The 15,802-nt window shown below is 37.2% G+C and overlaps 3 protein-coding genes across 3 annotated transcripts; all 3 read left to right on the top strand.

The window, feature by feature from the left end:
- The first annotated feature begins 873 nt into the window (after window positions 1-873).
- LOC149381246 (S-adenosyl-L-methionine-dependent methyltransferases superfamily protein) lies at window positions 874-3,017 on the top strand. The gene is made up of 5 exons (XM_089629904.1): window positions 874-1,153; window positions 1,262-1,368; window positions 1,880-2,324; window positions 2,407-2,525; window positions 2,614-3,017. The coding sequence occupies exons 1-5, from the start codon at window positions 905-907 to the stop codon at window positions 2,810-2,812; spliced, it is 1,119 nt and encodes a 372-aa protein (XP_089486030.1). The 5' UTR covers window positions 874-904; the 3' UTR covers window positions 2,813-3,017.
- Window positions 3,018-9,668: 6,651 nt separating this feature from the next.
- LSM8 (Small nuclear ribonucleoprotein family protein) lies at window positions 9,669-11,541 on the top strand. Its single transcript, XM_089600802.1, has 6 exons — window positions 9,669-9,842; window positions 10,518-10,617; window positions 10,792-10,832; window positions 10,913-10,987; window positions 11,103-11,155; window positions 11,276-11,541. The coding sequence occupies exons 2-6, from the start codon at window positions 10,581-10,583 to the stop codon at window positions 11,364-11,366; spliced, it is 297 nt and encodes a 98-aa protein (XP_089456928.1). The 5' UTR covers window positions 9,669-9,842; window positions 10,518-10,580; the 3' UTR covers window positions 11,367-11,541.
- Window positions 11,542-12,394: 853 nt separating this feature from the next.
- On the top strand, window positions 12,395-13,188 carry LOC149381248 (zinc finger A20 and AN1 domain-containing stress-associated protein 4-like). The gene has a single exon (XM_089601575.1). The coding sequence runs from the start codon at window positions 12,623-12,625 to the stop codon at window positions 13,049-13,051; it is 429 nt and encodes a 142-aa protein (XP_089457701.1). The 5' UTR covers window positions 12,395-12,622; the 3' UTR covers window positions 13,052-13,188.
- The last annotated feature ends 2,614 nt before the right edge of the window (window positions 13,189-15,802 follow it).

Below are 15,802 nucleotides of genomic sequence, written 5' to 3' on the forward strand. Positions count from 1 at the left end.
TTTAAGTATCCAAGATTAAAGGGAAATACTACAAATATGTCGTCCATTTTGATTAGAGCTTGCAATGTTTAACGGATCACGACCACCGAACGACCCACTCACATTTTGACACGTGCAGTGTGCTGCCACGTGTCAAAATGTGAGTGGGTCGTTCGTGGTCGTGACCCGTGTCACAGAGCATTTCCGTTTTGATTAAGGGTAACTAATTAGCTTAACCAACAAAATTAGGGTATGCAAACAAATACAAATAAAAATAAATATATGCTAGCAAATACAAATAAATAAATAAAATCGGAAAACCATATCTAACCACCGTTTGTTTATTAGAATACGTCGGAAAGCAAAAATAATACATTAAACTTTGATAATATTTTACGATGAATTTCAACGAATCTTGATAATCTTAAAAAGAAACATTCATCGAAATATTCAAATACATGAAAAGATAAAAAGCAAAGTTAGTTCAAAATCATAATTGTGATTTTTGAAAGTGAAAAAGATATTAAATAAGATAGATCAAGTGAAAATAAAAGTTAATGTATTTGGAAGAGGTATAAATTAGAAGCGAATTAGTTAAAAAATTAGGAAGTCTATTTTATGAAATTTCTCAAAAGAAAGGGAAAATTTATAATGTAGACTTTTTAAGTTAGATGATATTAAAAATAAATTTATTACTTCTAAAATAACAAAAAATGGATTTTTTTTATCCTAAAAACGGTGAAAAATGTATTTTAAGACATTTAAACTTAATTTATTTTTAAATTTATTTTAAACTCTATCATTTAAAAAATATTAAATTTAATCGTAATTTAACTTATTTCTAAAAAAAAAAAGAGAAATTTCAGACCTCGTAAGTTGCTTTTATAATCGAGAGTCGAGACTCGAGAGAGAAAAAAGTACCAAAATGGGAAAAGGAAGAGAAAAGAAGCAGAGACACCAACCAAAAAACTCTCGTCGATCATTCTTCCAAGAAAACGAAGAGGATGAAGAAGGATTTGATAGCCTTCCCTCCTCAGCCTTCTCTGCTTCTTCAACCTCAAACCCCACTCTCTCCACTGACGAAGAAGAAAACGACAATGAGCTTGAAGAACAACAAGAACACCTATCCACTCAAATCCCCTCAAAGTTCTCTCTTTACCAGCAATCGGTTCAGGTTCGAACTTCCACCATTTCACAACTATATTTGCTAAACCCATTTCCAAGAACATGCAAATCAGTCTTACCATTGATTCTCTTCCCTTTTTTTTTAACTGTAAATCAGTCACCAAAAGGAGATATAAGCTACTTGCAAAAGTTCTTTCTGATGTATGTTGGTGGAAGATTGCCTCTTCATTTCCAAGAAGATTTCTGTGGGACAGCCCTTCTCAGGTACATTGCAATGTCCACTTTCAAGTGTTCTTCATTATGGTTTAATCTGACCTGTTATCAAGATAATTCTCATCAAACAAGAAAACATCATGGTTTCAGTTCTTGATGTTACTCTGGGACCCACGTATCACCATCCCCAGCTGTTTGATAACTGACAAGACCTTACTTCAGGCATTTCAAATTGTGAAAATTATCCGGTCAACGAAAGTTGACTCTCTGTTGAGTTGAAATGCTCACAATACTAATCTTGGGTTTGGAAGCAGTGGTGCTTTTTTTCCCCTTCTTTAATGCTTAAGAGAACACATGTTTCTGTTCTATTAAGACTTCATAAAAACTTCTGATACTTATTTTTTGCTTCCTTATTCATTAAGAGCTGCTAAAAATTATTAAAAGAATCATATTTTTCTTCTTTGCCATACGCTATTGCCTCTTTTTTTTTCCTTCTTCGGAGTCCTTTTGTAAAATTGGTATGATAGTATGTACTAATAAAGCTGATTTTGGGGTGTGACAGTACAGAATGGCTTCGCAGCGACCCAAGAAGGACCGCTGTTGGACTTGATTTGGACTTGGAAGCACTTCAATGGTGCTTGGAGAACAACATCGACAAAATCGGGTCCGACGCGTATTCCAGGATCTCCCTTTTCCACGGGAACGTTTTACGCCCGGTCGAGGCCAAACTAGTGAAACATGACGAGCCCGAGGAGCTGATAAGCAGCGTTTCGCTGGAGGAAGAGGCGGAGGAGAAAGCTGCTGAGCTGTCACAGCCGCCTCGAGACATCGTTTGCGCTTTCAACTACAGCTGTTGTTGCCTTCACACCCGGCCCGAGCTGGTCTCGTATTTCAAGCACGCCCGCGCCGCCTTGTCCAACAAAGGTGGAATCTTTGTCATGGATTTGTACGGCGGTACGTCCTCGGAACACAAGCTCAAGCTTCAGAGGAAATTCCCCAATTTCACGGTAATTTTTTTTTTACACCTGTTTTTAGAAGTCCCAAGGAGCTTTATTATTTTTTTGAATGGTCATCGCGATGTGTACACAGTACGTGTGGGAACAAGCCGAATTCGATATCGTCCAGCGAAAGACGAGGATTAGCCTTCACTTCCATTTCCAAAAGCAGAAGAAGAAGCTCAGCCACGCATTTTCGTACACGTGGAGACTGTAAGTTGTTCTTTCTCTTGCTTTAAAATGATTATTGTGATGCAAAAGTAGTTTCGAACTCCTTTGAGCGTGATGTGTTCGTACATAGGTGGTCGTTGCCTGAGATCAAGGACTGCTTAGAAGAGGCTGGATTTCGGGCTGTCCATTTTTGGCTTCGGGAAATGCCTGATACTGAAGATAACAGAAGCACCGTTGGATTCGGTGCCGCCCGAGATGTCAAGTACGAGGAGATGACTTGCTTTCAACAACAAGATGCTTGGAACGCCTATATCGTGGGCATTGCATAATAAAAAAGTTCATGTTCACTTGCTTCTGGTTGCTGGATTTTTTGTTTTTTAAAGTTTGACCCGGGAAATAATAGAGACCAAAGAAACTAAAATGTTCTTTATGATATCCGTAGTTGAGAAGAGACGTTGACGTTTTTCTTTTTTTGGGTGGTTTTTAGTTTCCACGAGAAATAATGCCAGATGCTTATTTATTTTTTCCTTAATATTTTTCAAAGTCTTATTTACCCTGGTAGATTAACTTATCTTCAGTACACAGTGGCTATTGTTTAGATGATGGATCTATTATGAACTACACATTACTTGTGGTGCAAGTTACAGACAATCAAGCCTTCACTGTTGAACATGTTGTTCTTGCAAACGGTTACTTGTCAAGGCGTGAGTTTTCTTTCACCTTCAGACCGTTTTAATTATACTTTGTAAACAATGATTGATTCGATAATTGACTTTGGAAATGGAAGACATTCTTTTGAGCACCAAATAATCTGAAAAGTAGACTATATTTTGTGGCAAAATGCATAGCCGAAACACCCCTATGCATCAATGTACAATCAGTAGACTTCAATGTTCCAGCAGTATGATCTTGTCAAGACAGTCTTGCATTGAAATATTGACGACAATAATATCATTTACTTGTCAATTATCAAAAATCACCAAAAACTCAAATATTGACACATTTAATACATAATTTGTACAAAAGACTCTTATACCATTATTAGAGATCAAGTTTTTCATATGCGTCGTTTATGTCTAATAAACGATAAGTTGAACAAGTTGTATTTTCCATATTTGTTTCTTTGTTTTTCTTTTATTTCTTTTATGTTTCATGGCTATATAAAGCCTTTTACTTGTATATTTCTCAGAAGATCGAATACAATTTCTTCTCTGGTTCGTTGATGAATAGAGCTTGTTATCTTAAGATTCGATTCTCATCTTCTCAAATCCTAGAAATGTAATTTGGTATCAGAGCGAATTTCCGCATTCAATTTTCTAGGTTAGAGAAATCCACTTCGTCCTCCCCAATTTCCTCGACGATCGGAAAAGATCTCCGACGCGAGCCCGGTGGAATTTCACGAAGGTCAATTTTCTTTTACCTCCGAGTATTCCGGTTATTTGGCGCCTCTTTTTCTCGATTTCAAGTTCTTCTTACAATCGCTTCATCGACGGAAGAAGCTTCATCGATGGAGCGCATTGGAAGTTCGGAGTGTTTTTATCAAGATTCTAGTCCGGCGAATTTCAAGCTGTTTTTATCAAGAATCTATTTCCGGCGATTCAAGCCGTGTTAACTTTCAAGATCTTCTTCCGGCATTTTTCCGCTTTGTCAAGACTTCAAGATCTTTTTTTTCGGCGATTCAACGTCGTATCAACGGGTTCAAGATCCCAATCCGGCGAGTCCCGCCGCGTCAACATTCAAGAGGCTTATCCGGCGAGTCGCGCCATGTCAAAGCTTCAAGATCTTCTCCGGCGAGTCCCGCCGTATCCAAGTTACAAGGTTCCCTTCTCCGGCGAGTTACGCCGTGTCAAATCTTCAAGTTCTTCTTCCGGCGATTTCGCCCTCTTATTACGATGCCGAACCGGCGAAAAAGGACAACAGTTGCGAGACTTTCCACATCACGAAGATCCTCGTCGACGAAGGCCCGGACGAGAAATCCAACCCGAACCGTCCGTACAACATCAGCCCGAAGATCTCCAATTGGGACGAACAGAGATCCGATTGGGTGGGCCAAATCCCTAATTTCCACAACTTCGTCGGACCAAGCAAGCCCAGAGTTCTTCTGGTCACCGGATCCTCGCCGAAGCTGTGCGAGTATCCCATCGGCGATCACTACCTCCTGAAATCCATCAAGAACAAGATCGTTCTCCCCGGATAAGAACAAAGACCAACGGATAAGAACAAGGACCAACCGATGAGTCAATTTGCCCAAATGGATTTTGAATTCCAGCGAGAGATTTACGTTGTTCAGGCGCACAGAGAGAGCGACGCTGACATCACCGATTGTTGCGATCTGCCATGGCCAACTGATCTTGGTCGCGGCCGGAGTACTTTGGAGTCGGAGGTGCACGGCTTACTCTGTAGTGAAACCTTTACTCGTCGCAAACGGTGCTCATTGGATCGGACCCGAACCTTAAATCCCGAGTTCATCAGACTTTTTATTTTGGCTTCAATGTTCTTGACGAACATGGTAGTGCTTTGACTTCAATGTTCTTGGCTTCAATGTTCTTGACGAACATGGTAGAGCGACGATAAAGAATGTGAAGAAGAGGAAACTCCGTCGTTTTCGATCGGGTGAATTTGGGCTCAAGAAGTGAGCTGTGTTCTGCAATGGTCTTTGTTTAGTATATGCACTCAAAGGTGTTCGACAAAATGCCTGTGACAGATTTTTTCCTCAAAACAAGACCGGTTCTTCACAAAGTCAATTTTTTCTTTATTCATTCGGTCGAGGTATTCTTCGGATTGTCTTCTCCGATATTCAAGTTCAATCCAAGATGAACTTTCGGGAAAGTTCATCTTGCGGGGGTGTATTAGAGATCAAGTTTTTCATATGCGTCGTTTATGTCTAATAAACGATAAGTTGAACAAGTTGTATTTTCCATATTTGTTTCTTTGTTTTTCTTTTATTTCTTTTATGTTTCATGGCTATATAAAGCCTTTTACTTGTATATTTCTCATAAGATCGAATACAATTTCTTCTCTGGTTCGTTGATGAATAGAACTTGTTATCTCAAGATTCGATTCTCATCTTCTCAAATCCTAGAAATGTAATAACCATCTATCAAATCAACCCATTTTATGGATCCTTTCTTTTTCTTCTTCTTCTTCTTCTTTCTTCTTTCTCATCTTCTGCTTCTTCCGACACATTTCTTTCATACACAAACCCAAACACAAACACCCAATTCCATTTTATCAGCAAAGTCACCAATACGATTGGTTCAAATTTCATTTTCTCTCCCAAAGTCACAATACGATTGGTCTGAAACATATCTCCCTCTAACAACGACAATATTGGAGTCAAGAGATTCCGTATCATCATCGTCATTGTCGTCGTCTTTGTCCGTTCATGCAAATTTAGAGCTAGAGAGAGAGCGATGACGGAGGAATTTCATGGGCTGTTCGGAACCAACGCGAACTTGGCTCTGCGTTTGGGCCAGACCGTCTATTTCTTTGCACAACTAGTTGATTTTAATCTATAAAAATTATGGGTAGAGTTTGTGTGCTCCATGATCTCGTTGAATTTTTTCTTCGCATGTTATGTGTTTGTGATGATAATTGTTTTTCTTTTGTCGTTCTACAGCAAAAAGAGTCTATTGTTATATAAAAGATGAGTATTTGACATGATGATTAGTGCGATGGTTAGATCCGGCGTTCACCAAAATGTATTGCTTTTCATCATAGCTCGCAAAGTGTGTGGAGAAATGATGTGGCTCTTACAAGTTCCTTCCTTGACAAGGAGACTCGAAAATTTCGGTGGAAGGGGTCCGAGAGATGCGAGATATGTGGCCTCAGTGAGTTGGAGTAATATCTGTAAACCGAAGGCTTGTGGCGGCCTCAGATTTAGAAGGCTTGAGGACAAGAGTTTGGCGCTTCTCGTTAAAGTGGGGTGGCATTTTGCGTCTATGAGTAATTGGCGAAGGTTTTCCGGGCGAGTCTAGAGGTTTGATGGTCTCGAATTTGATGCTCAAGGAGAGTCGCGGATGAGACCAAAGATGTATTTTGGATTTTTGCGACGAGGTGGATAGACAGGATCATGGCGACAAAGATCTTGCCGGCTCCCCGCAATGGAAAAAAAAAGGTAATTAGGTATCAGACACAAACAATCGCTCTGATACCACTTGCTGGTAAAATGCTTACCTTGATAATCATATATGTTGCGGAATAAATTAATTACACTCACTGACATAAGCTAGTTAATGTATGGTTATCTAACAAGATCTAGATTTACTTATTAATTAAATAATGAAAGCATTCAAACATGTCAAACAACCAATAAGAACAAAGAACAAGGTTCGTAGAGAATTAATGGATTGGGCTCACGAACAGAAACTTCAAGTTTTCTCAATCCGTCTTCGAGCGCCTTGATCTCCTTCTTCAAACTTTCAGATCTTCGTACTCCTCTTGATGACACCGTAGTCTTCTGAAACATAATCTCCGGACGAATAAAGAAAGACGGCGTGTGACAACACTCTTTAATCTCACACGATCAAGAAACGATGAGTAATTCCGAGGGGTAGAGAGAGAGAGAGAGAGACACACACACACACACTAGAGAATTAGACGAAAAATTTTGGACTTCCAAAATCATATTTTTCTCTTTTCATGAACCCATGTTTATAGTAGTGCAAATGATATATTCTCGATAGTTTCCAAAATATATTATTTCATATTATTGTGTTCACACTAGTTAATCAAACTTAGCCCTTGGTTCTCATCTAATGAATCTTACTTTCTCTCTTAGCCATCAGATTAATAAATATGAGATTTTATTTTACGTTTAAATAGAGAATATTTAATTATGAGAGAATGAAAAAATATCTTATTTCCTTTAAAATATTATTCTCTCCTAATATTCATAAGAGATAATAAAGGACAATATTTTATTTCCTTTTAAATATTATTCTCTCATAATATTCATGAGAGATAATAAATGACAATATCTTATTTCATTTTAAATATTTTTCTATCTCCTTTATTTAAACAACTAAAGAGAAAATATTGGTAACTACCAATATGGCATGGACGAAATTGTCACACGCCCAAGGGGGAGGGAGTGACGCAATCCATGTGCCCAATACCCTAAAAAATTCGTCAACATCATTTAGTGCAAGGCCAAATTGCCTAAAGCCCAATTAATTATTTATTTACTTGGTCCAACAATAAACAAAGAAGTAATTGATTAATTATTTACTTGATCAAACAATAAATAATTAATGGATCAATTGATTATTTACTTGATCAAACAATAAATAAACAATTCTACTATAAATACTTTATTAATTCAGCAATGACTCGTTTTCTGAATTTAATGCTGTCAATCACTATTACAGCTTGTGAGATCTATAATAATGAAACACATTATTATTAGAGGTTCTTTATTCGTCTTATCGAAGCCGAATCGGGGACTATGGACCTAGTAATAGAAGCTTAACAAATCCGATGAAAAGACGAAAAACTTCTTTCTCTTTTCCACATCGATTTGTCTAATCTTGGTCAAACTCCACCTACGCACTCCAAGACTAAACTCTCCTTTATATTATAATTATATTTACTCATCGTGACAAGTGTCCACTGATCTAGTCAGTACGTGATCAAGATCCTTCAGGTTCAACCCGCATTGAGAAATGTCAATTAATCCGTTTCTTGATACATATATACCCTAAACACTGTTGCTTCCTCAGCGAAAGATTATTCCTAACATACATACTTTGGAAATTCCGACAATCTATCGGTTCTGGAATCAACCCTTAGATGAGTGAACATTGACCTTTTTTCAAGAAGGCTGGATTCCGTATCTGTCAACCACTTCCCACTCGAATCATGCTCCGAAACTCCCAAGACATAAGCTGTGATTAGCATGATAGTAGCCTTTTAGCGAATGAGTCAAAGAGCGCGGTAACATGATCCAGTGTCCATGATCACTTCAGGATTTAGATCAAGTCTCATTGTGACTATCATAGCGACCCCGATTAGTGTATTGTAACGGTACTTAAACGACATATCTACAACCAAAGTCTGTCCGGATCGTGCATTTACCACAAGTGCAGAATGCTAGCACGTCGTGATCAATCTTCACTAGTGTTCCGCATATATGACTTTAGATACAGCTATCCAGGCATGTATCAGTCATCGACCATGTTTTAGATCACCGCTCGAACTTAGGTGCTCAACACGTGACTCAATTTAATACGGAGGCTACGGATGATAGTTGCTATTGATTCTGATATTCAGAGCTCAACTCACTAATCATATGATGCTTATAAAGTAAATCATTATTCTATTTAGTAATCATTTATAATATTTTCATTATCTCTCGTGGGCAAGAATTCCTAACAGAAGATACATCCTTGCTCAGAATTCGTCAAATTACTTTGAACAACACGACATAGCCACGTTGTTAGAGCCCCAATCAAGGTCCAGCGATTACGCTCTTGCGGTGTGGAAGAACCCTGACCAACGATTGCTTAGAATACGGCTTTTCGCGTTGATAACGCAGTGGTGGGGATCATAGCTCAAGACACAAAGAGAAGATGCATGTGGATGTGGAGAAGCCCTTTTATTGCCAACTTAACTGAGGATGGCTGAGATGTTGGGAGTTCACATCGGATTACCCCTAGCCAAATTCCGAGATCTAAAAAGAATTGTGATTGAAGGTGACTATTTGAACATTATGACAAGTCTCTGCGAGGGTAAGACATGTCCTTACTGGTTTTTTTGCCACTTTTGTTTTAGAGATTGTTGATTGTAAGAAGAACTTTAAGTTCATCGCTTTTGCTTGGGTCTTGAGAAACGCTAATATGACCGTTCATAACTTGGGTCACTGGGCAAGTAGTTCTTAATTATGAGGTTTTTGTAATGTGGGGGATGTTCCACTCCTCGTGCTGAGCAATTTTGAGGCGGATGTTGAGTTTAATGCAATGTGTTAAGTTCTCCCCATTTTTTGGATCTTCCTCGCGGAATGATCGGAGAGGTTTTAGAGAGACCTATTTTAAAAAAAAAAAGGAACTTTACATTATTATTAATTATTTTTATATATACAATGAGGACTAATTAGAAAGAAAAAAAAATACTAAAGGAACCGCTAATAAAAATTTGAATAAATTAAAAAGATAGAACACTTCATAATGTCTATATATCTATTGAATTTAATTAAATATAAAAAAAGAAAAAAAAATATAATTCTTAAATATAAACATCTAGTAAGTGATACGGTGATACCTGAACTTGTACGATTAGAAAACCCTCTAGCCGTCGCTCCCAATTGCTCGCCGTCTCGCCTTCTACCACCGTATCGCACCGTCTCATCGTCACGACCACCAGGTGAATCTCAAACTCTTAGTTTCAGTTTTTTATTTTATTTTGTGCACGAGTTGATTAGTACTGCTTGAATTCCCTATTTCATTGCGAAAATATATAATTGATGTGTTTTTTACTCGGAGTAATATTTGTTGTTTTTAGTTTTTGTAATTTGAAATCGTCCAAAATTCAAATTTCGTTTTCGGCAAAGTCTAATAAAGATATACCAGGTATAGCATTCCTGATTTTAGGGCTTAGATGATGGTTTTTGTTCGTGTATTTGCATTTTGGGGGATTTTGTCCTGGGTTTTGACTTAGAAGTTTAGGGTTGCCTTTTTTTTAGTTGAAAATGAATAAAAGTCAATGAAAAAGAAAAAGTCTTTATAACAAGTCCAAATCTGCAAAGTGGTGCTCAAGCAAGGTCATTTTCCAGACCTAAAACGTTCGTTACTGAGGCGTTTTTCGGGCGATTTTCCGTTTCCACGCCTCAGTACGTACGTTTTTAACGTTTTTTAAAACCTTGGCGCTTATTAGAATGAGAGCATCTTCACTCAGAGAAATGTTTTATAAAGCAATACCGTGAAACAACAAAGACTGGTCTCGTTAGAGTTATAGTGGTTATGGAGTTCCCTCAACTTTGTAGTAATGTTGTGTTATTGTAACAGCTTGTAATCTCTGTTCGACAAATTCCTTCTGCAGATATCATTTCATCGCCGGTTCTGACATAGAAATCCGTACTTTATCCAGTTTCAGCATTGCAATATGTCTGCAGGCCTGGGGCTTGAGACTCTCGTAGACCGTATGTAAAATCCTCCATTAATACTTGTGTGCATTTACAGTTTCTGGGTCATTTGACAGTTTATAGAATCTTAAAAGCATTGTGAAAAATAATACGAAAACGTCCCTGTTCTATTATCTTTCTGGACTGTTGGCATTAATGGAATCTGACTTGACCTGTTTTATATCTCCACAGAACAAATATCGGTAATAACAAATGATGGGCGAAATATTTTGGTAAGATTAGTCCTTGGAGCCGTTTATATCATAGATCTTAGCAATTTGCTTCAATAATTTCTTCACTTTTTCTCTCAAAGGGTGTCTTGAAAGGATTTGACCAGGCTACAAATATTATTCTCGACGAGTCTCATGAACGTGTTTTCTCCACAAAGGTTACAAACTTTGCTTTGGTGAAATTATGGACTTTATTGAGAATTTGCAAGCTATATTCTGATACTGTTGTATGTATCAAAAGGCATAATGTCTAATCATTACGATGATTTGCAGGAAGGTGTTCAGGAAATTGGGCTGGGATTGTATATAATTAGAGGCGACAACATGTAAAACTTTTCAAGTTCAATATATTGATTTTGTATTTGCTTGTCGTGTATGTAAACAACTAAACATTATTTTGTAGTTTCTTCTAACAATGGAGTAAATCTTTGCTTCAAATTTTGCAGAAGCATTGTTGGAGAGTTGGACGAAGAACTTGATCTGAGTGTTGACTGGTCAGTGACGAAAGCTCATCCCCTAAAGCCCGTCATCCACTGAGTCCATCATCAAATGAAAGAAGTAAAAAAAAAAAAAAACATTTCAAGGGTTTGTATGCAACGTGAAAAAGAATCGTTTTTGTAGCTATTGATTCAGAGTTCAGGGTGCTCTTTTTGTGTTAGTACTGTTAACATGAACTTCATTTCTGCAGTGATATTTGGAAGTTCTTTGTGAAGCATTTTTTTTCTTTCCTTTTTTCCCTGCATTACCTTTCTTAAACCTTACTCTTAAGGCTATTTTGAATGATAAACATTTTTGGTCCAGTGTCCAGGTATGATACAAGTAGAAGTAGTCAAATTTGAATACAAACTGTTTGTGTCGTATAAAATCATTTTATTGAATTGTGTCACAAGTCAAATGCAATAACTTTTTTTCATACAATAAAGTACAGGTTCAATATATTTTTAATGCAAAAAATAAGATAATCTCTAAATAATATGTTGAAAACGAAAATAAAATATAGAATTAGTCTCGACTCTTGAGTTGCTCTTGTCGATTGCAGTATTCAGCTATTAAAACTGTGTGCTGAAACAACCTATTTATTATTTGTCAAGAATACTTATCCACTGATATGCAAGTGCAACACACTTGTCCCCCAAATGGGGGTATACATTAATTTTTTCGTAGCCGAAAAAAAAAGGACGCATCAAGTTGAAAGATTAAAAGTTGATTGTTTTGGTAATTGTGGTTTGCGCGTATGGAATAAATAATTGCATCACACATTTGGATGGTTGATATTTTCGTATAAAAAAACTAAATCATACGAGTCGGAGACAAGTTGGACTCGGTCGAGCTGACTCACTCACTAGCCGCCAGCCACGCCATTCTCTCTCTCTCAACCCAACACTTGTTTCGTAATTTTAATTTAATTGTTAATAAAAAAAATGGGATTACTAGTGGATGTTTGATTGTCCAACAAATCAACTCAATCAACGAGAAAAAAAAAAGAAAGAAAGAAAAACCACCCTTTCCCCAAAACAGTACCAAATTGGGTGTAGCGTAGTTTCTAGAAAAGAAATTCCCCCAATGAATTAGCCACAGCACAACGCGTAATATATCATATCACAAAAATCGTAATACATTACACGGATTGGAAAGGAGCGTGGAATTTTCCTCCATATATTTCCTTTATATATTTTAAGCAATTTTCAGACATACTTTGAATTATTCACCAAAACCTCTTTTCCTCTCTTCCTTTTCGATTTCCCACACGATCAATTTCTCCATCTTCTTCATAGAATAAAAAACAGAAAAGCATGGCCGAAGAGCAACAGAGAATCCATTGCCAGCCTCCGTCGAAGCTGTGCGCCAACAACTGTGGCTTCGTCGGCGATCCGGCGACGCAGAATCTCTGCTCAAACTGCTTCGCTCGCTCTCTCCCTCATCAGTTCCGTCTCTCTCCGCCGTCCCTAGTCCCTTCCTCCTCGTCGCCGTCCGTGGCCTCGGGTGAGGACCACGCGCCGAGAGCCACTCCTTCTCCGGCGAAGGCGGCGAACAGGTGCGCGGCGTGCAGGAGGCGCGTGGGGCTCACGGGGTTCGGTTGCAGGTGCGGGTCCACCTTCTGCGGGACCCACAGGCACCCGGAGAGCCACTCCTGCGGATTCGACTACAAGGCTGTGGGAAAAGACCAGATTGCCATGGCCAACCCCCGCGTCATGGCCGACAAGCTCGCCAGGAGGATATGAACCTCCAGGGGTCTTCTCGTCTTTTACTTCGCTTTGTATTTTTCTATATATACTAGTAGATTGTCCAGTCATAACTTGTTTGCTGTACTGTACACCTTTAAATTCGTTACATATTCAAACACTTTTTCTCTTTTAAATTTAATATGATAACTACAATGCAACCAACTAATGGAAAGTGGAAACACATTCATATAGACTAAGACTAAGGAAGGAAGCCCAAGAAAGAATGACATTATCACAGTTCGGACAAAATTCTCATCAAGGAAAATTAACAAATATAAGATGAATACCACATAAATTTATTTAAAAACAGAAATCATGTATTTAAAAAATTACATATTCAAAATCAAAAGTTTATGACTTCGGTAGCTTGGCTCTTCTCCTTTTGGCCGACTAATTTTTTTATTTTATTTTTTTTATCCTTTAAATTTGCGTCGTTAATATTGGTGTAGAGTCTCGTCATCTTAAAAAAAAAAAAAAAAAAAAAAAAAAAAGCATTGAATCATAAATTCTCGGGTCAATTATTCAAAATTTAGCCCATGAGCCCAAGCAAATTCCATTGGCCCCGATTCTGTGTGCATCCCATTTTGAGGCCTAAAGCGATAGTTCAAAACAAGGGCTAATTATAATTAATATTTTTTTCTTAAATTTATAATATTCCGCTTGATATTTTGTACTAATCATGATATTTAAATCCAAACTAAGGCATATTGATAATACACAATAATTACAAAAAAAACACAAGTTAATTTAAAGGAAAATTGCCAAAAGTAGGACTAAATTAAGGCCAATTTCCATTTTCCTACTTTTTTTTCAAAAATTTACCAAACTAGGACTGGTAAAAAAAAGTCAAATGAGAGATACACAAAATTCTACCTATTATACCATCATACTAATTACCAACCTACAATCTTCCCCAATAAAATCTCTTATTTTTTCTCTTTCTTTCTATTTTCCCGCTCAGCCCATCGAGAAAAAGAATTTTTTTTTTTACTAGTCCTAGTTTGGTAAATTTTTGAAAAAAGTAGGAAAATGGAAATGTCCCTTAATTTAGTCCTAGTTAAGGAAATGTCCCTAATTTAAATCTAGTAAACAATGCACATATTAAAAGGGAACAAAAACATAATTTTATAAATGAGGATGCGAAGATTTTTTTTTTTTAGTCATTGTGTAAGAAAATGATGTTGATTAATATTTAGTCATAGGATAATGAAGTGTTGCTCACCTAATAAAATAGTCGCCCATGCGTCATATTATAAAAAGAGTATGATTGGGACGACACATCATAAACTTTCATTTTCCAGACATTTTTACATGGGCTTATTATTATTATTTTGAAAGGGAATACATATAGGCTTATTACTGAAACGTATGATAACGATGTCTGATCCATATTACAATAAAGTTTGACGAAAAATGAGCTTATCATTTCTTTTCCGTGGGCTTCCTTAAGCAATTGATTAGACTTCTAGGCTTTTTACAACATAATTATCTGGATTATGCCTTTTTAATTGTGTTGTGTATATGATTGTACATTTTGTATTTTGTAGGCATTCTTCACATAGTGGGCCTAAAGCAAAGGCTTTAGGACCCCTAGAGTTTTGACGTCGATCTTCATGCATAAAGCTTGAGTTTGAATATCTCAACCCGGGCAGCAAGCTGTGGATATCAATCAAACTAAGAGCATATGTTGCAGAAGCCTCGACACATTCAAACTTGGGTCATTTTCAACCACTTCATATGATTTAGATTGATGAAGACACGTATCATGAGTTGACTAAAGAAGATCTATTCTTTTGTGACATATCTTCCACAATACACAAAGCTCGGAGGACACTACATAGATCATATATTATAATCCTAAAACTCCCAGTCGAATCGCCATATAGTATAATTATATTTATTGTTTTTTATAATCAAGATCTTGACTTCACATACTATGTATAATTAATTACTCTTCGTTATAATAAGAATCACTTTCTTGTTACTTTTGTGATTTTATTCATTGCCCTTACTATTACTCCTCTATATCACTAATTATAATCCAAACCCATTGATCGATGCTTAAAGACAAAATTCGAGGCCCAAGTTACATTGAGTTTGTAACCAAAATATCATGGCAGTGAAAATGTGCATTTTTAGCATCAATTGTTTGACGTTAAATGTGGGTGAATACATTAATTTCCCAATCCACTAAATAGTTGCTATTTTGTTTCATTAAAAAAACCAACATATATGGCTTGTTCAGAGAGGTACCACGTCCGCTCCAAGGCTGACTCATAAAGAGCCTGCCACGTCAAACAAGGGCTTCTACTCGGTACAACACACACAAGAAGTAACTTAGCATAAGCTGGCAACAGCTCAGCACGCGCTGACCTTGACTAACTGAATTCAGTTAGGAATATCTTCAGTCAAGTAGAATAAATTGTAATCTATTTCATATATATATATATATATATATATATACACACACACACACTCTTTTGTATAGATTCATACACAATTCAATACAATACGATACACAACAGAGGACATTCCCCCTCTGCAAACCCTCTCTTTATCTCTTCCGTCTAAATTCACTTAGTATCAGAGCGTTCAAGATGACCTTTGAAGTAGTTTCTTCTTCATCGGCGTCGTAGTTCAACGATCCTCGAGGAGCTGTATCGCTTTCTCACTTCGCATCTACGCTGAGCATAGTCATCTTCATCAAGCTTGACAAAGACAACTACTCGGTGAGAAGATCTTAGGTTC

Source organism: Urtica dioica, chromosome 11 (assembly GCF_054948205.1).
Source record: "Urtica dioica subsp. dioica isolate 48M chromosome 11, U.dioica_male_clone48M_v1_H2, whole genome shotgun sequence".
Lineage (NCBI taxonomy): Eukaryota > Viridiplantae > Streptophyta > Magnoliopsida > Rosales > Urticaceae > Urtica > Urtica dioica.

Coding starts and splice junctions, on each gene's coding strand:
- LOC149381246 (XM_089629904.1), top strand. CDS start 905: ATGGGAAAAGGAAGAGAAAAGAAGCAGAGACACCAACCAAAAAACTCT. Junction 1,154..1,261: donor TTTACCAGCAATCGGTTCAG/GTTCGAACTTCC, acceptor ACTGTAAATCAG/TCACCAAAAGGAGATATAAG. Junction 2,325..2,406: donor GGAAATTCCCCAATTTCACG/GTAATTTTTTTT, acceptor ATGTGTACACAG/TACGTGTGGGAACAAGCCGA.
- LSM8 (XM_089600802.1), top strand. CDS start 10,581: ATGTCTGCAGGCCTGGGGCTTGAGACTCTCGTAGACC. Junction 10,833..10,912: donor ATGATGGGCGAAATATTTTG/GTAAGATTAGTC, acceptor TTTCTCTCAAAG/GGTGTCTTGAAAGGATTTGA. Junction 11,156..11,275: donor ATAATTAGAGGCGACAACAT/GTAAAACTTTTC, acceptor CAAATTTTGCAG/AAGCATTGTTGGAGAGTTGG.
- LOC149381248 (XM_089601575.1), top strand. CDS start 12,623: ATGGCCGAAGAGCAACAGAGAATCCATTGCCAGCCTCCGTCGAAGCTG.